The sequence below is a fragment of the Bufo gargarizans genome, chromosome 8, assembly GCF_014858855.1.
Source record: "Bufo gargarizans isolate SCDJY-AF-19 chromosome 8, ASM1485885v1, whole genome shotgun sequence".
Classification (NCBI taxonomy): domain Eukaryota; kingdom Metazoa; phylum Chordata; class Amphibia; order Anura; family Bufonidae; genus Bufo; species Bufo gargarizans.
In genome coordinates this window covers 45,171,358-45,195,807 of record NC_058087.1, presented here as the reverse complement: position 1 = coordinate 45,195,807, position 24,450 = coordinate 45,171,358, and the positions used below count along the sequence as shown (strand labels likewise).

Below are 24,450 nucleotides of genomic sequence, written 5' to 3'. Positions count from 1 at the left end.
GTGGAATGATTTCTCCCTATCCTTTCCCTACACCTTGAATAATCTTTCCCTGCACTTATAAATCGTTTTTTCACCACAATCAAGTCTTAGCTATCACTGTCCCTAGCGCCTGCAGACGTCTCTCCCTGCACTAAGTACACTGGTAAATGGCAGAATCTAAGATGAATGCCGCTATTTATAGGGCTGTGACATCACAGGGGCTGGCTGCTGATTGGCTGCATGCATGGCATTATGGGTGATCCTGCCTTCCCAGAGTTTCTTTCTCCGTGTCCTCACACGTGCAGCAGCCATTTTAGTAATATCCATGGAGGCCTATAGTAGGGTATATGTTTGATAGCAACATCCCTGTCAAAAATTATAGTCACTCTGGCTGTTAAATTTATTTTAATCAGTTTTCAGAAAAGACAAATAAATCATTTTTCAATATAATCTCCCTGGTCACTGCTGAGCAGGTTAGAACATGTTACGTCAGTTCATTTGTGACTGTGGTGCGAGAAATAATGGCTGTCCCTCTATCGCACACTTTGTGCACAGTGTGGAGAAAGTGTTTTGTCACAAATAAGTGTGTATGAATGAGTAGATTAAGGGAGGTTGCACAAGGGTCAGCCGTGAAGAAGAAGCTGGATGCCCCTCCATGTCCACGACTGATGACAACATTGAGTTCACATGATTCTGTTGGATAGATGAGTGACAGTGGATTATGTGGCCCTAGGAGAACCATGTGGTGTATTCAGGAAATACGAAAGCTGGTTGACAGATGGACAAAGTGTATTGAAAAACAGGGAGATTATGTCACAAAACGATGTATTTGTCTTCTCTGAAAGTTGATTAAAATACTGTAAATTCTACAGCCACAGTGCGGATCATTTTTGACTCACCCTCAGCCTTTACAATATTTATTCGTCTACTATTTGTGCTCTGTGTGATTTTACTTAATGTTATTGGCAGGAACAAAGGGTCACCCCGTTCTGTTGGATCTGTCAGATCTGTAAGCTTTATATATGTATAACAATTGCTGTTCTCCTTTGATTCCACGGCTTAATTGGCATGCAGCATGATTGTTCTCTATTGTTTTATAGCTCTTGCCAAAGTTTCATTGTTCCTAATTATCTAGTGCTCTTGTCACCAGGCTGTTATTTTCTTCTTTCTAAACAAAAGCAAATAATTTTCTTTGTTCCGTGTTAGTCCATAATACTTTTCTACCCAAAACATTTTTCCAGAAGAGACTGGTTCAATATTACCAAAAAGGAACATGCTAAAAGAATAAAGGGGTTTTGAGGGGGAGTAAAAAATACCTTGTAACAGATGGACCCTTTTATATTATTTTATGTTCCGCTGTCTGTATACCCCCTTTCCCCTTCCCCACTTTCTTGTTCCATTGTTTCCCAAGATCAGGGCGGTGTCCCAGGGACACTGCCAAACCTGTTTAAACTATCTGCAGTGTCCCCCCTCAATCTCCCATCAGCCCTTGCTATTGTCTGACCCCACCTTCCCTTGTACAATAGTCATCTATGTATTGTATGTAAATGAGGCTGTTGGGGGTTTGAAACCATGTGTGCTATGCCTAGTAAAGTCAGTTGACTCCCAAACTGTGTGTCGTCCAGTTACTGGGGAAATTGTCTCTTGGATATTGACCTGCTTCTTCAGCTACAAGGGGATTTAAGTGGATATATTGATGGTATATCTTGAAGCTCCGCAACATGCCTATATATTACTTGTTCTACTCAGATGAGATTTATTCTGATTAATCCCTTTTCTCACTTATTAGGGAACCTTAAGACAATGTTTAATTATACACAGATTTAAAGAACTTCCCGGTTATAACCAATAATTATTTTTTTTCAGTAGGTCTACCCTCTGATCACCACTAGGCCATCACCAAGAATGTTCAAGGGTTGCTAAATTGTCTCACTGTCTTTGGCCACCATGTTGGTGCAGTTTTGGTGTGTTTTTTAAGCAAAGTATAAGGATGCTACAGATTTGTATTGTGTGTTTTTTGGCCCAAAAAGTCTCAAAAATCCTTTTTAGGCTCTTGTGAGACATTTTTTTCCACAGTGTTTTACTGTGTTACCACCAGACCCGGACCATGCATTTGATTAAAAAAACTCAAATACAAAAAAGTGATTCATTTAATATTTCCCATAGATTTCGATGTAACATCTCAAGCAGTTTTTTCTAAGACATGCAGTAAAACAACTCCAGCCAAAAACTCCAAAACATGCAAAACCTTTCTGAAATGCAAAAAAACCCTATGTGTGATACAAGCCTAAATAAAAGATGTCCACTCTTGTGTTTCACCCAAAACACTCCATCAAAACTGCATATGTGAATCCAGCCTTTAAGGAACCATTAAGATATAAAGATGCACTCTTTACGAGTAGGTTCCTATATGACTGATTATGCAAATGTTCTATTCATTTTGATGGAGATTACAGAAATGCATGCCCATGCTGCAGAAACTACCCAATTCAGGCCTATGGAATGGACATTTCAGCATCAGAAATTTCTGCAACAAATCTGCAGATTGTGAACATAATCCTGAAACACGGTTACATTTGTTTCTGTAACAGGAGGAAGACATACTGTACCTAGTTTAAACCCCATTATTTTTATGACAGTGGTCCTCATCCATAAGAATTTCATGAACACCATGTAAACTATAGAACAGTTGCCTAGGGAAAGTAAAGTCTGAATTTTGGGTGCAAAATGTTTAGGAAATCTTTAATTTCCCACTTGTTTATAACCCCTACCTGGAAATAATGGCAAGTCAAGATGGTATGGAGTATCTTTTCGTCTTGGTTTCTTAAGAAGTTCAGTTCTCTCTGTTATAGTTTGCTGTTTGTCATCAGTATAAATTAAAGATTTAGTCTGCTCATTCATGCCTGCACATGCAATAAAGCAAATTAAAAACATAAAAAGTATAATATAGCAAATAATATATAAAATTTGATTCTGATTTATTGGAAAACAAAAATGTTAGGGTGCCTTCACACATGGTAGATTTTGTGGCAGGAAATGCAGAGACTGAAAATCAGTTGCATTCATTTAAATGGGGGCAGCAAGCACATGGATTTCTGCAAGCTCCATTAAGGAGAATGGAACAGATTTTCAGTCGCGGAATTTTCTGCCACAGAATCAGAACTCCACCAACAGTTTCCCTATTGACTTCAATGTAAAACACTCCACCTTGTGCACACAGTGTAAAAATGTTTTTTTGAGTAGCTGATTTGAAAAACGCTTGACAAGTTACAAGTTACTTCCTAGAAGAAAAATTGTTTATGAATTCCATAGAAGTCAACGGGGGAGAAGGAAAATCTCAATCAAAAACTCCTCTACAACCAATACGAAATATTACCTTCTTTCAGCTACTGATCTTTCTGCAGTGGATTTAAGTTGTGTGAAAATACCCTGAGGGTCTGTTCACATAGGTATATGTACTGCTGATTTTCTGCAGTGGAAATCCACATCAAAACCCATATGTAACTCAAGCAGATTGTGACATCGATTCACTAGAGATTTTCTGCGGCAAATACATCCTGTGTGGACATACCCTTAAAGCAGCGGTGAGTAACCTGTGGCCTGCAATACCCTCCTGAGTTGCCTCCAACCATTACGACCCTTGAACCAGACATACTATCATAATGGTTTATATACTATCATAATGGTTTATATAGAAAGACACAGCTGCCAAAAGAAAGCTATATCTTTCTGAAGAGATGGCAGCTCTCTTCTCTGCACTGATCATAGATATTAGTGCAGGTCTTAGAAGATACAAGTGGGAATCCTGTGTGGAACACTATGTGGCTGGCATTACATTGGGGAACACTGTGTGGCTAGCATTACATTGGGGAATGCTGTGTGGTTGGTATACTATTGAGGAAAGCTGTGTGCCTGGCATTGCATTGGGGAACACAGTGTGGCTGGTGTGACATTGGGGAACACTGCATGGATGGCATGACATTGGGGAACCCTGTGTGGCTGGTATGACATTGGGGAACACAGTATGGCTGGCATGACATTGGGGAACCCTGTGTGGCTGGTATGACATTGGGGAACACTGAGTGGCTGGCATGACATTGGGGAACACTGAGTGGCTGGCATGACATTGGGGAAAGCTGTGTGGTTGGTATGATATTGGGGACAGCTGTGTGCCTGGCATTGCATTGGGGAACACAGTGTGGCTGGTGTGACATTGGGGAACACTGTATGGCTGGCATGACATTTGGGAAAGCTGTGTGGCTGGTATGACATTGGGGAACTCTGAGTAGCTACCAAGACATTGAGAAACACTGTGTGGCTGGCATTACATTGGGAAACATTGTATGGATGGCATGACATTGGGAAACATTATGTGGATGGCATGATATTGAGGAACACTGTGTGGCAGGCATGACATTGGGGAACACTGTGTGTCAGGCATGACAGTGGGGGACACTGTGTGGTTGGTATGACATTGGGGAACACTGTGTGGCTGGCATGACATTGGGGGAAAATTATGTGGCTGCTATGACATTGGGGGAACACTGTGTGGTTGGTATGACATTGGGGAACACTGTGTGGCTGGCATTGTTATTGAGGGGACTGTGGGGAGGTATGGTCTATTTTAAGCAACTTAAAGCAGTAATCCATGCAAAACTGGTTATGCCTGGTACAGGCTATAACTGGTATACTCTCTTTTCTCATCACCCTAGAGGCCCTGCATTAGGCATTACACAGAGCATTAGTTTTACTCAGGTTTCTACTTTAAACTGATATTTCTATTTGAGACATTTATGCCTTATCATACAGCATGTACTGTAAATGAAAGGAGGAGAAGATTAGAGATGGCCGCACATGTTCTCGTCATCATAGTTGTATGCAGCTGTTTTCATAACTCCAAAAATTACATAATGGAGGATTCTCCCTATCAGACATGGATGACATATCCTGTGGATATTATAAGTCCCAGGTGGAGTTACATTTTATGCAACCATTGGGAGTGGTGAAGCCATTTGGCCCTTGGACCAGAAAGGGCTGTGCACCTCTCCTTGAAAGTATATCTCCATCTGTTAGCACTATTTTATTTTGTCTAATTTAAATGGATCAAAAATTTTGCACTGCTTAATTTCATAATATATCTTATTTTATGTCTAAACTAAAACTCACAGTAACCGTTTTAAATGTTAAAGGGGTTGTCGGGGTTCAGAGCTAAACCCGAACATCCCTTTATTTTCACCCCGCCAGCCCCCCTGACAGGAGCATCGGAGCATGAGCTAAATCGCGCAGGGCAAAGGCATTTTTTGGAGATCCGGTGACGTCCTGGGGCTGCCAGGAACCCCGGTGACGTCTCCGGGACTGATAGGCGGGATTTAGCGGTGCCCTAGCCAGTAAAACGGCTAGGGCAGCGCTAAAGCCCGCACATCAGAGCCGGTGACGTTACTGAACACACTGCCGGGCGGAAGTTTCTGCCCGGCAGTGTGTTATTGAAAACAAAAGAGCCCTTGACCTGCGTGATGTAGCGCAGGGCAAGGCAGCGCATCGGAGCATGAGATGCTCCAATGCTAGCTTATGGGAGGCTGCCTGGGTGAAAATAAGGGTATGTCCCCTTTAACATTCTGGCTTCCTGCTGCTACCACTAGGTGGAGATATTGCATGATCTCCCAAGGAACCCAATGCTGATCTTCTAAGCTCCTTCTAGTCTTGGCTTCGAGAAGCAAGAATTTTATCATATATCCTTTTCTATAGGAGCATTTTGTTAGAAAATGTATGCAGTTCATCGAAATATCAGAAGAAAGTGTATGTAATCAGTGTCTTTAACAATCATTCCAAAATGTCTAAAACCTTTCATTACAAATCTGAGTTACTGACTGTGCTGACCGATGTAATGACTAGCGCTTTGCATATTTGCATACAAATAAATGAACACAGAGACGGAGAACAAAAAATGGATGCCAACAATAATTCCAAGACGAGACAGGAAAAGAAAAAGATTTAAAAAAAAACTGTTAGCAATAAGCTTAAAATTTGGAAAAATGTTGGATTGGGATAAATAAAAGCAACTGGAACCTGGGCATGAGATAAAAGGATTAAAGAGGTTGTCCGATAAAAGAAAAAATCTTTAAATATGCTAACACGTGTAAGGTGCTGCAATCAGAAAATAGATAATCTGTTTCCAGGAGGATGACTCCCGGCTTGTGTTCCACACAGGGCAGCGTTTCCTGTTCCAAGAGCATCTGTCAGCATGATCAACCCGATTAAATCGGGTGCACTGCCTGGTAAGTGTTGATCACGCTGATTAAAATGATACCTTATTTATTTCCTGAGAAATATCATTTTTTATTATATTAATTAGCTTCTTTGAGCACCGAGGAGCCAGTCACAGCCCTCGGAGCACCAGTTTGTACACCCCTGCAGCTTTCTCCACTGCTGCCTTAACCCTAGATTGGTGGCCCAGAGGTGCTGCACATGTTATGTTGCTACCAAGATTTGATGGTTATCGCTGCAGTCATTGGTGGCAGTGGACTATCAGGACTAGGGGAGAGGGATGAGCGGTAAGGTGAAAATACTTACATAAGGATCCTGCGAGCTCCTCTGCTCATCTGCTCTGTCCGAAGCTGGCGCCTCTGCTTCCAGGTGTGCTCTTGTGTCATGGCTGCATGCTCAGTCGGTATCTACACTGTTTGGGAACTAACAGCAGATCTATTGCACAAGCTCCAAGACAGAGAGTTACGGCGAGAGATGACAGGTTTAGGGCAAGATGTCTAGTCTGTCAATCCAGAGCTGCAGGGGTGTAGACAAACTGGTGCTCTAAGGGCTGTGGCCGGCTCCTCGGTGCATCAAGCAGCTAATCAGCATATAAAAAAAACGGACTTTTCCCAGGAATAGGACAATGTACAGACATAAGCGAGGTATCATTTTACTCAGCAGGATCAACCCTACAAGGCAGTGTGCGTAGATTATTGACAGATGCTCTTTCTGCACGTGACCAGTGCTGTGTGTGACGCTATTGAAATTACCCCCTTTCACTCACAGTACAGGTCACATTCCAACACAGGAAATGCTGCACTGTGCTGCGCACAAGATGGGAGTGGAGCTCCCGGAATCTCAACAGCTATCTTTAGATTGAGGGAACCTTGGATGTTTGAAGTATATTAGTAAATTGTCTAGGTTGCTATTATGGCACATTAGATATTTTTATTACTGGACAAGCCCTTTAATTGAAAGGGGATGGGATAAGATAGTTAAGGGGTTAGAGAAATATTAAATCTTAAATGATAAATGCAATATTTTCACTGCACCTCAACTTCATTTAAAACGTACTCCTAATATTTGTTATCAGCTGAAAACTGGATAAGCACAGATATGTCACAGTTGGTTAGAATAGAGTTAATACATCAGAACATGGAACAGTACCTGAACAGTACCTTTCATGGCAGGGGCCGAGTAGACACTTTGCTTCCTCTGTTTGGGGGAAACATTCTAGGTTTGAGATATAAGAAATAAAACAGATTGTATCATCAGCTTTAGAAGGTATATCTTATACAGTCCTGCATACATTTGTTGACACATTATATTATTCTAAAATTCTGATAATAATTTGTGTAAACATGTGAATGACCCCATTATAGTAAATGGGTCTGTCGGGTGCCATTTGTTTCAGTTATCCGACAGTCCAGCACTTCTGTTGTTTTCGTTGCAGTGCTGCTCTAATGGAGCAGAACAAAGGAAATATTAAGCGCTGTGCCCTTTCACGTTTGAAGAAAATAGCTGCCGCAACAACTGTTAGCTAATCAATGGGCACATATGGGCAAAATGTGCCAGAAATGTGGTTTAAAGTGCAACTGTCTTTTTTTTATTTTTTTATGTGTAGGTCAGGGATCTGCAACCTCTGGCTCTCCAGCTGCTGTAAGACTACAACTCCCAGCATGTACACGTACTTGGCTGTTCTTGTAACTCCCATAGAAGTGAAAGGAGCATTCTGGGAGTTGTAGTTTCAGAACAGCTGGAGTGCTGGAGGTTGCTGATCCCTGGTGTAGGGGCAGTGATACTGACAATTTATGTAATATACTTGAATTACTGAAATTGTACATTTCTATTAGAAAAATAGCTCTTAAAGGGCACCTGTCACCAGTTTTATGGTGTCCTAACTAAGGGCAACATAAATAAGTGACTGATTCTATTAGTAAAATGCTGGGTCACTTTCTTTAATTGACCCAGTCAATCTGCCAACATCTTGTATTGAAAAGCTCCAGCTCATAATGATGAGTCCTGAATATTCATGAGCTCCTGACTCTCCCCGCCCACCTGCTGCTGATTGACATATGAATCAGCAGCAGGTGGGCAGGGGAGTGGCTATACCTCTGAATTATAAAAACGCTGGACTCAATGACATCACGCTGGACTCAAATCAGCTTATTAGCATGCGGCATGTGGCATATTTGTGTGTATATTATGAGGTAACCATCTGTCACACCAGTAAGTGAATACATCTACGGTACCTTTTAGTAGTTAATCATTGTATATAATTAGTTCGATTATAATCAAATATCCACATAACAGGTTCCCTTTAAGCGGACCATTTTGTGTCTGAGCAACACTCCCTGTCTTCTGTTTACTTAAAGGGTGTTTGTCACCTCTTTTTTACTAATATAACTAAGAGCACCGTACCACAGAAGATTGCAGGCACATTCCAAGCATACCTGTGTGCACCATGTCCAGGAAAAGAAGAGGGGGGGGGGGCTGCATTAGCTGCTCATATCTTAGGATTGGTACCAGCTAGAAATATGGGCCTGACCAACCTTTCAAACTATACCAGAACCACAGCATTATATCCACTATATCAGAAGATATAGCTGTTAGAAATCGAGTCAGGAGTGAAAGCTGTTTTTACTTTCACTTTCAGCTGGGCACTTGGGAGCTGTTTTCCAGAAGAATAAGGGCTTGTTCACACGACCGTGTGAAGCCTGTGTCCGTGCTGTGGACCGCAAATTCCGGTCTGCTAAGCACGTACACCTGCTGTGTGGCAGCCGCATAGGGATTGCAGCCCCATTCACTTGAATGGGTCCCCCATCCCTCCGTTCCGCCCCAAAAAAAAAGAGCAAGCTCTATCGGAACGGAACCTCAGAAAGCACTCCTTAGTGCTTCTGTAGTGTTCTGTTCCGTTCTGTGGTTCCGTTCCACATCTCCGGATTTGCAGACCCATTGAAATGAATGGGTCCGCCTCCGCGATGCGGAATGGCCATGGAACGGGACCTGTGTATTGCGGATCCGCAAATGCGGTCAGCAATACGGGAACGGGCTTCACACGGTCGTGTGAACGAGCCATAAAAGTGCTTTTCCAGGACATGGAATACAGACACATAGTGCACACAGGTATGCTTGGAAAGTGTTTGCAATCCTCTATGGGGTAGTGTTGTTAGTTATGCCAGTTGTTAACATCACAGATGAATTTATACGGAAAAAGGGGGTTGGAAAGCGTTGGATTCCACTACTAGGCCCAAGTGCAGATTCCTCCATCAGACATTCCCCTTGTTGATGCATCTGGTGCCATACACTGGAGAAGAGACTGACACGCTGTTTAAGTGACGCACCAGTATTTTCTCCATGAATTTTAAATGCGTAGAGTAAATGGGACATAAAAATCTTTATTTACTCTGTGTACTGTAGGAGGAGTTCATAAATACAGGGGCTCAATACTGGGGGTTAGTGCTGAGGAAAATTTACTTCGTCACAAAGCACATTTCTTTGTAAATAGCGGACGCAATGATGAGGAACGGAGGTTGCACTGTCCCCACATCATTGAACCCCTCAGATGCCGTGTTCATCGCTTTCAGGGCTTTATCCATTTGAGCGCGAAGAGGCTGCCGTGGCCATCTTCATCGAAAATCATCACGCTGGCCGGAGTAGTGATGTCATATGTCACAGCGCATGGGATCTTCAATCAGGATGGCTGCGACGGCCTCTTCGCGCTCAAAGGATGAGGTAAATATGTTTTGTGGCAAATTAGCTTTGTGGCGAATCTAATTTTCCCAGAAATTCGGATCGAAGTCCAATTCGGATACTTTGATTCGCTCAACCCTATTGGCGGTATTACTTGAAAATCATTACGCTGCTAACTAGCAGGAATTTCTAGTAATGAACTTGCACAGATATGTTTTGCAGATATCTTGAACCCATATATTACTAATATCTCACCTCTTCGTGTGTACCGGTCGTCCTGTTGTCATTGATTTCTAGGTGATAAAAACGACATTATATGTAACGCATGCTGACTCTTTTGACAGTATTTATGACAAATGACACAATTTACATATTTAGCATATTGATACATCAACCATCAGACAGGGAACTACGACCCGGCCACATTCACTGGTATAGGGCTGTTTTAAAGAATAGAATGTCCTACCAGGATATTTAACTGCGGGGGCAGATCTCCTGGGTACTGCTCAGAGAGGTAATGGAATGTGAAAACGAAGGGGAGCAGTGACAGTATTAAAAATACATAGGGCTGTTTTGTAGTTCCCTGCGCAGTAGCATTCCCAGAAAGAACCACAGGGGAACGGCCGAGGAGACATCTGCCGAGGAGTCTCAGAGAGGTCGGACACCCACCGATTATGTAAATGGCATACCCCTTTAAGGAAACACAAAGTATGCATTTTTAACCAGAAACAAACTTTCCGCTGAACATTTGAGAGAATTACACGCTGAAGTATAATATGAGCCTCCGAGGTAGGTATTGTGCATGACATCTGAACGGCAATCACAGACGCGGTTAGTCTTTCCTTTTCTTTCGTGGCTCATTGTTTTACACAATGCAGAATAGTTACATCTCAGAGGCTTTTCATTCTTTCATAGCCTACTTCTAAAAGTAAGATAAATACATTTCCCTAAAGAAATATCTACTTGTGTAGAAGAACGTGCAAACCCCAGAAGGGTGCAAACAGAAGGTGCAAACCCCACAAATAATAATTGCTGTAAACTGTGAAAAATAACGTACTACCAGCTATTAACTCTTTACTGCCTTGAGTTCATCCAGGGGATGTGGATGGTAGCGGACACTTTCTGTTGTAAATTTCCCCACAGATAAAAATTGCAGGTGGACAAGTCTGGGGAACGTGGTGGCCATCAGTGATGGTCAGTTTGCAGTGTTCGCCAGCGAACACATGCGGGCTGCCATCTTTAGTAAGGCCTTACCTGTGTCGGGAGCCGGTCTGAAATCAAATGCAGTCACCGGGAGCAGGCAGTTCCAAGAACAGCCCGATGAAGGCCCCCGGCGGCTGTTCTCGGAATTGCCTGCTCCCGGTGACTGCATTTGATTTCAGACGGCTCCCGCCACAGATAAGGGCTTACCTGTGCATCGCTGGACGGGGGAGTCTACCTTACTAAAGATGGCAGCCCGCATGTGTGACACTGCGAACTGACCATCACTGGTGGCCATAACCCCTCCTTGCTCACTGTTCATGAACCTGTGCCAGTGAGGTGCGGCACGTTGTCCCATCTTGTTGGAAAAAGCAGGACATTTTTTTTTCTCCAGCATCACAAGCAGTATCGGCCAACATAATCCCACCTGCCCAAAAATGCAGAGATGTGAATGGGGACCACTGTCAGCATCTTTTGTGACTTGTGGGTAATTGAAAAAAAAAAAAAACATCCACTGGCTCGTTCATCTTCTCATACTATCACTGGAGGACATAGGTCATCCTGTAGTAGGAGGAGAGGCCCGTGTTGTAGATTTTGCATTGGGGCCTAGGAGTTTCAAGTTTCCGTCTCCATATGAGGTTAGGCTATTTCCACACTAGCGTTCAGGGCTCCGGCATGGAAAAGCTTACGTAGATGCCTACATGCAGTCAGGACATAGAGGAACGATCCCTGCAGGACTTCAAAATGGCCAGCAACAGCGATGATCACTTCCTGACATGTTGGTTTTGGGATTGGGTTTGTTGTACTGTATTTCAAAATGATCATTGCAAGGGTGACAGTCTGATCTAATATTAGGATATCAGTAGTCACATTCATCATTACATTGTAGATATAAACACTCCATAGAGAACGCCGTCTGGATAAGGCCCTTTTTACAAGAGCGAGTTTTCCGCGCAGGTGCAATGTGTGAGGCGAACGCATTGCACCCGCACTGAATCCGGACCCATTCATGAAAATCGCAGCATGTTCTATATTCTGCGTTTTCCACGCAACGCTGGCCCCATAAAAGTGAATGGGGCTGCGTGAAAAATGCATCACATCCGCAAGCAAGTGTGGATGCGATGCGTTTTTCAGTGATGGTCGTTAAGAGATGTTGTTTTTAAACATTCAGTTTTTTATCACGCGCGTGAAAAACGCATCAAGGCGCATTTCACCCGTGCGAAAAAAACTGAACCACTGAACGCATTTGCAGACAAAACTGACTGACATTGCTTGCGAAATGGTGCGAGTTTTCCTGAACGCACCCGGACCTAATCCGTATCATTCGTGTGAAAGGGACCTAAGTCTGGCCATAAACAGCCAAATCCTCCATACACATGCACCCTCGGCTTGACCAAGCATGCATGTGCTGCAATTTAGGACAAGTTAACCACTTAATTTCTTTCACATAAGTAAACTGCTTGCGACCCCCAGGAGCTGTCAGTTATGCCCATCTGTTCTGACAATGTTGCAGACATATCCTAACCCCTAAACAGAGCAAATATGTATTGTATAATACCAATAGATCAAATGTCACACTATAACTTCTGCAAATCCATGATTTCTATGCTTATTATGTCTCTCTCACCTTTTTTGGGGGGCTCCTGACTACTACTCGAAGGATGGAGACTTCTGCTATATAGTCGTTCCTGTTATTTGTGATCGTCCTCGTGCCATTCGGATCAGGAGGTCTGCATGAGCCATGCTACTCTGCTGGTTACTCATAGTTTGTCTATGTCAATGTGACAATGATCTTGATCTGAAAGATGTCCTTGTGTTTATTAGGATATAATGTCGTCTATCCCGAATCCAGGCCGTGGTTTAATTATATGCAGTGCTGCTGGCAGGCGGCCACTTACCTGCCTAAATATAATATTCCCTGAAGAGCCGCTCTACAAAGTCAGAACAGAACAAGCATCCCAGAATAACATGACCTGAAAAAATCACTAAAATGTCAAACGTGTGTCACCTGTCGGCAAACAAACCTTGAACAAAGCAGGACAAACCCGACCAAAGCCAATTGTATTTCGGAAGATTATATGTTTTCATCACAGGATTACAGCCCCAGCGTCTCATCTACGGTGATGAAATACAGTGAGCCGATTCGCAGGATCAGACTGGATATGTCACGGTTATGTGTACATCGTGCCCTTTAGTTTGGTGCATTATGCCTCGGTTATAATACGGCATCTGCTGTGCATTATCCCATATAGTTTCTATGCTGTCATGTCACTGCATGGATTATCCCCATACTATGACATCACTACATGCAGTATCCCCTGTACTGTGACATCACTACATGCAGTATCCCTGTACTGTGACATCACTACATGCAGTATCCCTGTACTGTGACATCACTACATGCAGTATCCCTGTACTGTGACATCACTACATGCAGTATCCCTGTACTGTGACATCACTACATGCAGTATCCCTGTACTGTGACATCGCTACATGCAGTATCCCTGTACTGTGACCGCTACATGCAGTATCCCTGTACTGTGACATCACTACATGCAGTATCCCTGTACTGTGACATCGCTACATGCAGTATCCCTGTACTGTGACATCACTACATGCAGTATCCCTGTACTGTGACATCACTACATGCAGTATCCCTGTACTGTGACATCGCTACATGCAGTATCCCTGTACTGTGACATCACTACATGCAGTATCCCTGTACTGTAACATCACTACATGCAGTATCCCTGTACTGTGACATCACTACATGCAGTATCCCTGTACTGTAACATCACTACATGCAGTATCCCTGTACTGGGACATCACTACATGCAGTATCCCCGTACTGTGACATCACTATATGCATTATCCCCGTACTGTGACATCACTACATGCAGTATCCCCGTACTGTGACATCACTACATGCAGTATCCCCGTACTGTGACATCACTATATGCATTATCCTTGTACTGTGACATCACTACATGCAGTATCCCCGTACTGTGACATCACTACATGCAGTATCCCTGTACTGTGACATCACTATATGCATTATCCCCGTACTGTGACATCACTACATGCAGTATCCCCGTACTGTGACATCACTACATGCAGTATCCCCGTACTGTGACATCACTATATGCATTATCCTTGTACTGTGACATCACTACATGCAGTATCCCTGTAAAGTGACGTCACTACAAGCATTATCCCTGTACTATGACATCACAATATGCATTATCCCCGTACTGTGACATCACTATATGCAGTATCCCTGTACTGTGACATCACTATATGCAGTATCCCTGTACTGTGACATTACTATATGCATTATCCCCGTACTGTGACATCACTACATGCAGTATCCCCGTACTGTGACAACACTACATGCAGTATCCCTGTACTGTGACATCACTATATGCATTATCCTTGTACTGTGACATCACTATATGCATTATCCTTGTACTGTGACATCACTACATGCAGTATCTCTGTACTGTGACATCACTACATGCAGTATCCCCGTACTGTGACATCACTACATGCAGTATCCCTGTACTGTGACGTCACTACATGCATTATCCTTGTACTGTGATGTCACTATATGCATTATCCCTGTACTGTGACATCACTACATGCAGTATCCCTGTACTGTGACATCACTACATGCAGTATCCTTGTAGTGTGACATCACTACATGCAGTATCCCTGTACTGTGACATCACTACATGCAGTATCCCTGTACTGTGACATCACTACATGCAGTATCCCTGTACTGTGACATCACTACATGCAGTATCCCTGTACTGTGACATCACTACATGCAGTATCCCTGTACTGTGACATCACTACATGCAGTACCCCTGTACTGTGACATCACTACATGCAGTACCCCTGTACCGTGACATCACTACATGCAGTATCCCTGTACTGTGACATCACTACATGCAGTATCCCCGTACTTTGACATCACTATATGCAGTATCCCTGTACTGTGACGTCACTATATGCATTATCCTTGTTCTGTGATGCCACTATATGCATTATCCCTGTACTGTGACATCACTATATGCAGTACCCCTGTACTGTGACATCACTATATGCATTATCCCTGTACTGTGGCATCACTACATGCAGTATCCCTGTACTGTGATGTCACTACATGCAGTACCCCTGTACTGTGACATCACTACTTGCAGTATCCCTGTACTGTGACATCACTATATGCATTATCCCCGTACTTTGAAATTGCTGTGTGGATTATCCCCATACTGTGACATCACTACATGCATTATCTCTGTACTGTGACATCACTATATGCAGTATCCTTGTACTGTGACATCACTACATGCAGTATCCCTGTACTGTGACATCACTATATGCAGTATCCCCGTACTGTGACATCACTATATACAGTATCCTTGTACTGTGACATCACTACATGCAGTATCCCTGTACTGTGACATCACTATATGCAGTATCCCTGTACTGTGACATCACTATATGCAGTATCCCTGTACTGTGACATCACTATATGCAGTATCCCCGTACTGTGACATCCCTATATACAGTATCCTTGTACTGTGACATCACTACATGCAGTATCCCTGTACTGTGACATCACTATATGCAGTATCCCCGTACTGTGACATCACTATATGCAGTATCCTTGTACTGTGACATCACTACATGCAGTATCCCTGTACTGTGACATCACTATATGCATTATCCCTGTACTGTGACATCACTACATGCAGTATCCCTGTACTGTGACATCACTATATGCAGTATCCTCGTACTGTGACATCACTATATGCAGTATCCTTGTACTGTGACATCACTACATGCAGTATCCCTGTACTGTGACATCACTATATGCAGTATCCCTGTACTGTGACATCACTACATGCAGTACCCCTGTACTGTGACATCACTACATGCATTATCCCTGTACTGGGACATCACTATGTACATTATCCCTGTACTGTGACATCACTATATGCATTATCCCTGTACTGTGACATCACTTTATGCAGTATCCCTGTACTGTGACATCACTACATGCAGTATCCCTGTACTGTGACATCACTACATGCATTATCTCTGTACTGTGACACAGGAACGTAATAACCATAAGCTTTTCATGTTCTGAGCTAGCTTCTGATGGTGGTCGTAGCTGAGTGGGGCATTGTTACGCCCCTGCTAGGTATGTCAGGTTTTCTGCCTCTGAATTTAAAGGAGTTGTCTGACAAGAGTGCAATGTACAGGTGAACTGTTTAGAGCCTTCAACTTGCTGTAAAATGACCTTTCTTATGTTTTTGTGGCTTAAAGAAGACCTGTCCCCTCTCCTGACATGTCAGGTTTAGTAACTACTTGCATTTCCCATGTAAGAACAATTCTGGAGCCTCTATTCTTATGACTATTCTTACTTTGTGCCATTCCTGTATTATTCCTGCTAGAATTTCACAAATAAATTGCCAGCAATCTGCAGTAAAGGTACTGCTGGGTGTTACCAGTAGTGGGTGTGTCTGACTCTGTCCAATCAGTGCTCCTGGTGTCAGACTATGTAGGGACACACCTCCAACTGGTAACACCCATCTGTCTCTTTACTGCAAGCTGCTAACAATTCATTCCTAACCGTCTAGTAGAAAAAACTGAAGAATGGCACAACACAAAGTAATAAGAATAGATGCTTTAGAATTGTTATTACACAGGGAATGCATGTGGTTACTACAACAGACATGTCAGGAGAGGGGACAGCTCTTCTCTAAGTGTCATCAACCACAGGCCCCGGGAATACTTGTGTGTGCCTCTCCTTCATTAGTCCTCCCCCAGCTTCCACATCACCCCCTCTGCAGCCTGGAATATGGCATACACATAATAGTCCCTGCAGAATTTTCCACCTACTCACGTCAGTAGGATCAATCTGCCGCTAATATGAAAGAGGATCCAGTCACTTTTACTACCTACCATAAAGGCAGATTGTGCAACTGCTATGGATCCTGGGGGTTGGGGTGTAGCTCCGAGCATAGACATTCTCCAGTTTGATTGATTTTAATAGTAACTATAAGAATTCCTATGCACTAAGTGCCCCCTAGTGGTGGCTGCAGGCAGACAGCTTTATAATAAACTGAAGGAAACCAGATTTATGAATGTATTTATGTCACTTGTCTGCTGTGAATATAGAGAAATATGGTGTTCAGAATGAATGCCAAATCTCGGAAGCACCTGTTCTACTATTTCTGATATGGAAGTCGAATAAGGTGAGTGAGGTACCGTATTCTGGCTCCCATAAACCTTTTATATTTATGTCTATGGACCTGTGTGAGGACTCAGTTATTTTGCAGGGGGGTCTGTATTTTTTACTGATACTACTTTGGGGTGTGTATTACTTTTTGATCACCTTTTATTCAATTTTTTTTAGGAGGTGAAGCGATTTAGATTTTTTTTTCTCCCGTTACGCTGTTCACCGTACAGGATAAATATTTTTTTAGTTTAATAGTGTGGGTGTTTTGGGACATGACCCTTATTTTTGTATTGCTTATTTATTTTTATTTTTAAAATAGGGAAGGGGGGAGGATTAGATTTTTTTCATTCTTTAAAAACTTCTTAACTTAAAAACTTTTTTTTTACACTTTTACTCTTTAACATGTGATCGTCTGATCGTTTCTCCCATAGATTGCAATGATTTAATTGCAGCCTACGGGAGATTCACTGTATTCCTATGAAGCCCTGCCACAGCCATGGCTTGATAGGAAAGTTGCTGCGACAGGCTCCGGGATAAGACCACTCCAATGCCGCGGTTGCAATTTTACATGGCATCTTAGGGCCGATCACAAACTCTGAAGAACGTTCTTATCATCATCCACAATGAATGTTTAGAAGGAAAGTTTTATACAAGGCATGTGTCATGTAAGGCCATATGGCGGTTGCTTTATGGCTGGGGCCGGGGCATAAACTTAATGCCATTCTGTGCTGCCACCAACTATCTGGTCACAGATATGCGTTTCTGTCTCTGGTGGCTGTTCACATGTTTCCGTGTCAGAACGTAGTGCAGAAGCAGGGAGATGGGATCAGTAGTAATGGTGCATTGTGTGGCCATCTCTGGGACCCCATATAGTGGCAAAATGGGGCTCTCTTGATCCTGTGTGGCATTCCAGACTGAACTAGATAAAGTGGTGAAGTAGCCATGCATGTGCGTGGCTACTTGGTAAAATAAAATAAAAACTAAGAGAGCTACTTTAATCTAAAGTAAGTCACCTCCATAGATATAAATGTTACTGCTCCAGCTGCTATATCAGAAAAGGACTTTTACAGGACTTTCAAACTACCGCTACCCTACAGTGGCAATATGGGGAGGCTGTAGTCTGAGACTGTGTTCATGCCTGTAATTAGAAGGTAAATGGTGCCAGCTGTCCACTACCATCCACTGGCTGTACTATGAAAATCAAATAGAAAATATCGTTCTTCTGTAGCAGTCCACACAATTGATAAGACCTCCTATATAGATAGGTAATCCACTGTCAGTTCACAGCTGCTGTGAGGGGAATATGTTATCCACAAAGTGAGCCTCTTTATGATAGTAGGTGTGGAACTAGGAAAACAGTGTGACAGCTCTATTGTTCTTTTGATAGGCCTACATAAAGATTACCACAGCAGAGTATTGCACTTATCTGTGTGATGTTCTAATTATGTAACTACAGGGGGTTCCCTCTGGTCACTGTGAATGGTCTGACTGAAATTGTTAATAAAGAAGGTTTGCCATGCTAAAAGTATAAAAAAGAAATTAAAGAGCCCAACAGGGAGTAGAATGCATGGAGTGACTTAAAGGGGTTCTCCCATGACTAATGTTAAAGACATCATATAGTACATGACAACCTCTTTCTAACAAAACGAGAACCAGCCCTGTACCTCACATGGATCCAGAGATCTCCCCGTTCATTGCTCTGCTAGATTTATATCAAGCTGACAGCTCAGGGGGCGTGTCTCAGCTCTACCTATCACAGCTCAGGAGGCAGTTAAAGGACGAAACTGAGCATGTGCGGCCATCTCAGAGAGCAGGACAAAGAAATAGGAAAAAAAAAACAGCAGGTGGTGCTGCACAGATACATTTTATTGAATAGCTCACTAGCTATACTATATTTTTTATTACATGCAATTACAAAAGTATTTGGATGCAGGTGCTGGTGTGAAAACTGTAGAATATTTTTCGTGGGACAACCCCTTTAACTAATTATATCCAAAAAAAACATCCACCTGTTTTCTTTTTATAAAAAAAAAATACATAGAATATTCATATATAGATAGGTAATATGTGATAAAAACATTTGATGGAAGTGTCCCTTTAAGACCGGGAGAGGAGGGTGGGTTGCCTAGTTAGAATATCATAAAGTCTCTTTAATGAAGGAAAGGCCAGTTACTGATTGCTGTGTGCCTGTTGTGGGAAAAAGAAGGGAATCTGGATGAGGATATGGAGAAGAGAAGATGTGGATAATGGAATGTAAATTGGGGAGAGCCCCCAAAAAACCATAGAAAACACCAAGGACATAGTAAATACTTTAAGAGCTATCAAATTTCCATTTCCTGAATTCATTTTTTGTTAAAAATTGTCATGGGGGTGTTTTGTAGTGAGGTCTGGGAATGAGACTATGTGGTTTTTCAGATATGTTTGATAAGAATAAATGTCAGTAGTCCATATTGGCATAAATATGCAACATTGAAGCTGGTTATACGTGATATCATGATTATGATCCAATGTGACAATTTAGTCAAGATTTTTGGGGAAAATACTATAGTTTGCATCGAGTCTGAGTGTCGAAATAACAATCAAGTGACTAGATCAATACCAGATACCCATTTACAAATGAGCTCCATCCCTGCCAACTGGAATCTTAACTGGAAGGAGAAACTGTTGTTAATTTGTCTCAAGAGACTACAATAGATATTCTAAGAACTAATGGATTTGGTGTAAACAGTATGAGGTGGTAGATCGTGTTTACAGGCACTATATACATACATCATATCTACTAGTTGTGATGGACCGCTTGGCACCTCGACTGGGTGCCTCTGCCAAATGATGCTTCCTAGTGCTCGCCAAGGACCATCAGCACCGCACTCGACACCATAACCACCGCAAAACCCACGAACCACCGCAGCTTGGTTTGGGGTTTCGCTGTACTCCACCCACCCTGGACCCAAGGCCGGGCTCCTGCTTCCATTGGGTGAACCTCTCCCTAGTCCAGAGAGCGGAACAGGAACAGGAACAGCTCTTACAAGAGCTAGGGATTGAACTCTGGAGAGTATAATGATTATAGCAATCCCCAGAGTGTAGTTCTCCAATCCCCCAAACCTGAGCCCAGACTTCATGAAGGGTAGAACAGGACACTTTAATGCCAGCCAGCTCTCACAATTTATACAATTCCACAGGCCAGAGGCACACCCCCCTCTGCCTGTGATACGGTTAACTAAGACAATGACTAACTCAGTATACATATACAGTTCAAGGTGTCTAACAACATAACTTAATCAAACATGAACAGCATGCAAACATCCCCCTCCCCAGTGTCTTAATTAAAGAATAGGGAGAGAGTAGACACATGCCATGGGATTATCTCCTGAGTGTATCAGAGGGTGATCTACTCCTCTACACCAGAGTCGGCTACTTAATCCCATCACTAACACAATAGAAAAAAGGGACAAATAAGGGTTAATAGTTCCTTGTAACCCCAAGATACTGAGGGGAGGGGGTGATCTCCATAGTTCTGGGTCCATAGTCCGTAGGAAGAAGGCTAGCACTCAGGCCTCTCCAGCAGCCCCAGTGACGGCTCAGTCCATCACACTGGTGTCCCCTAAAAGGTTTAATTTTAATGCAAAAACTTTGGCTCAGGCTACTTTCACACTAGCGTTTTTGCTGGATCCGTCATTATAATACAACCGTCTGCATCCTTTATAAACGGATTCGGCACCAAAACCATTGTAAGTCAATGGGTGCCGGATCCGTTTTCTATTGTGTCCAAAAAACTGATCCGTCCCCATTGACTTACATTGTGACTCATGACGGATCCTTCTTGCTCCCCACCACATTGCGCAAACAAACGGAACGGAATGCATTCTGTTGCACTCCGTTTCATTCAGTTTTGTCCCCATTGACAATGAATGGGGACAAAATGGAAGCGCTTTCCCCAGCTATTGAAATCCTATGACAGATCTCAATAGCGGAAAGGGAAAACGCACATGTGATAGTAGCCTCACCTGCAAACCTGATCCAGAGAGTCACCCCACAATGGACCTAGAAAGGTCTAGGGAAACGAAGAAATCCAACAGAACCAGTCCAGCACCAGAATAAAATCCAAATTGCGCTTTATTAATGTTAAAATAAAACCACAGCAATAAAAGATTGAGGGAAAGGGCACCCCTAGAAACCTCTGACGCGTTTTGGACAGTACTTTGCTATGACTAAGGACAGGTAACTGTCTGAAATTCATTCGTGGTTTCTAGTGGTGCGTTCCCTCAATCTTGCATTACTGTGGTTTTATTAACAAAGCGCAAATTAGATTTTATTCCGTTGATGCGCTGGTTTTATTGGATTTCTAGGTTTCATTTTAACCAGGTTCTTCAAACCTACGATACTTGATGTCCCCTTGAGGGCTAAGCTAAGGAAAACCTCAACCTTCAGTAGTAATCCCGGACCACACAGAAAGCTTCTACTGGTGCCAGAACTGAGCCAATAGGATTAATCAATTGATGACCAAATGCAGATGTCCCTGTGTAGTATAATGATCTGAAAATTAAAGAGGATGTCCGGGCTATAGATATTGATGTCCTTTCCTTAGGATAGGTTATCAATATCAGATCGGTGGAGGTCCGACACACAGCACCCCCATCGCTCAGCTGTTTCAGGCAGCCACTGTGCCAAAAACCATACAGTGTACAGAGGGGAAGCAGAGGGCTCCATTCACTCTGTAGTTTTTTGGCACCGGTGTACTGCAGCTCAGCTACCATTCACTGGAATAGAAGATGGGCTCCAGTGCCCCAGGATGACCTGTGTGCTTCCGGCTCTGTACACTGTATAGTAACTGGGGCCTGTCCATAGCAGCTGAAGAACATCTACACATTTTATTATTATTTAAAAATGCACAATTATGTTATTGCCTCACTTTATCCTTGGGTTTCTCATTTAGATATTTCTGTCAACACTGAAATTCTTCACTCCCACGCATAGCAAAATTACTTAGAGGAGTTCATAAACTCTTGTGTTTTTATGGAATATTTAAAGCCAACTCTAAGGCTACATTCACATCTCCGATAAGCCTGCCGGAGTTCACCAGATCTGGCATCGCCGGATATTGCGGTTCACCTCTGGACCCCGTAGACCAGAGATGGCCAACCTGAGGCTCTCCAGCTGTTGCAAAACGACCACTCCCAGCATGCCCAGACTGCCTACAGCTATCAGCCTACAGCAAGGCATGTGGGATTTGTAGTTTGACAACAGTTGGAGAGCCACAGGTTGGCCATCCCTGCCATAGACTATAATGAGATCTGGCATTAGTGCTGGATTTTGGACAGACAAAAAAACGTTGCATGCCAGAATGCGGCCAGATCCTTTGCAGATTCCCATTATAGTCTATGGGGTCAGGCGATGAACAGCTGTATCTGGCAATTCAGTAAACTCCGGCAGGCTGTTCTCTGGAATTTCTACTGGAGATCTGAACGTATCCTTACTCTTTTTGGTTTCTGGCACCTATGGTCAGTGCATTAATAAAACTTCAGCATATGACTGTAGGTTCGGTAGCACCAACCAGAAGGCTTGAAATCATGAAAGAGCAAAGTCTTTTGAGGATACAGAGAAAAAGAACAACTAAAAAGTTCCAGACATCAGCTATTATTGAGATTTGTGATCTGGAGTCCAGGGTAATTCAGCAATGAACTAAAAGAATACCAACGTCAGGCAGAAAATTACTTCAAAATACACTCAGATATAGATTTTTACAAATACGATAAATTCAGTAGAGGAGGCGCTAAAGAAAATATCAAGACTCATAACAGAACATACAGTATATGTGTACGCGCGTCTGTGTGCATGTCTATGAGCCTGTGCATTTTTTATTACATTGCTATTTATAAACACAAATGAAGAAGTTCTGTAAAAGGGAAACAAAGCAAAAGAAAACATTTTTCCCATACTCAGCAGTGGATTTTTTTCCCGTCTGCTTCTAAAAAGTCAACTTCCTTTGAGTTACAGTAAGATATCAGATTCGACTGTCAGCCATAAAATATTAAGAGGAAGCAGAACACCAAGGATAAAAGCTCAGAGTTTGGCACAGCCCCAACTCACACAATACAGCGCTCAACCATGGTCTTTGGGGAGCATGCTAACATTGGCTGTAAGGTTTAAGGTTATTTCATTCTCATACTGTAAAATATTGCTTAACGTGACTTCGGCTTTCTGTAAATTGGTAGAAATGATTCTGTACAGTTCTGCATTATACATCAGTGGAAGATTGAGATATTCCAATGGAAACGTTATGATGGGATGCACATCTCCTTTACCGGAAAACAGCTGGCAGACCACTATTTTATTCCATTCTAATAACTATTGAGTGCCACTAAAACGTATTCTAGATGATTATTTGAAACAGCATTAACAATAAGTTTGAATCCCATTGCACTCAGCAGTCTTAAAGGGAAATGTTTTGCTTTTGCTCAGCCCCTGTGGTAAAGCTGGTGATGTACTGAAGCATCAACACAGATCCAACAAATATGTAAAAGAGGAGAGGTCTAGACCTACAGGGTAGGTCTAGAAGACCAATACGTTGCAGTTACCACATAAGTGGGTGACACAGTTCCATTTGACAGATGTTAAGAACTCCCAGGAGCTTCCAGCAATGTAGAAAACAAAGACTCCTCAAAGTCAGGTCGCTTTCACACAGTCAATGAAGAAGTGGAGTCCATAGTTATTCTGAAAGTGGAATGTTCTAGGCCTGCGCCACGGTGCTCAAAGCACTACACTAGCATTAAAAAGGGGTATATTCTCCTAAACAGCAGATCGGATTGCTAGAAGACAAGAGTCTTTGCATCAGCATGATCAACCCTATCAATCAGTGGTTTACTAAGTTTGATCACGCTGACAGGCAGCATCAGACTGGCCCACCAGAGGATCCTCCAGTGGGCCCAGCCTCTGATACCATAGTGGGCCCCAAAGGTCCAAGAGAAAAAAAGCTGCATTTAGAGACAACTTGCCACTAGGGTCCATTTCTTTGAATCAAAACCTGAATCAAAATCTGACTCTATTGATGATGATGTGGAGGTTGAGCCCGAAGAAAAATTTCA

At 42.7% G+C, this 24,450-nt stretch overlaps 1 protein-coding gene across 1 annotated transcript in view; it reads right to left on the bottom strand.

Annotated features, from left to right (window-relative positions):
• Positions 1-24,450, bottom strand: part of PPP1R1C (protein phosphatase 1 regulatory inhibitor subunit 1C) — a 37,985-nt gene that overhangs the window by 6,072 nt on the left and 7,463 nt on the right. Inside the window, exons 3-5 of the mRNA XM_044304863.1 lie at positions 10,174-10,211; positions 7,404-7,458; positions 2,751-2,882 (exon numbers count right to left, since the gene is read on the bottom strand). Coding sequence (XP_044160798.1) covers positions 2,751-2,882; positions 7,404-7,458; positions 10,174-10,211 — 225 coding nt within the window. The remainder of the gene's footprint in view (positions 1-2,750; positions 2,883-7,403; positions 7,459-10,173; positions 10,212-24,450) is intronic.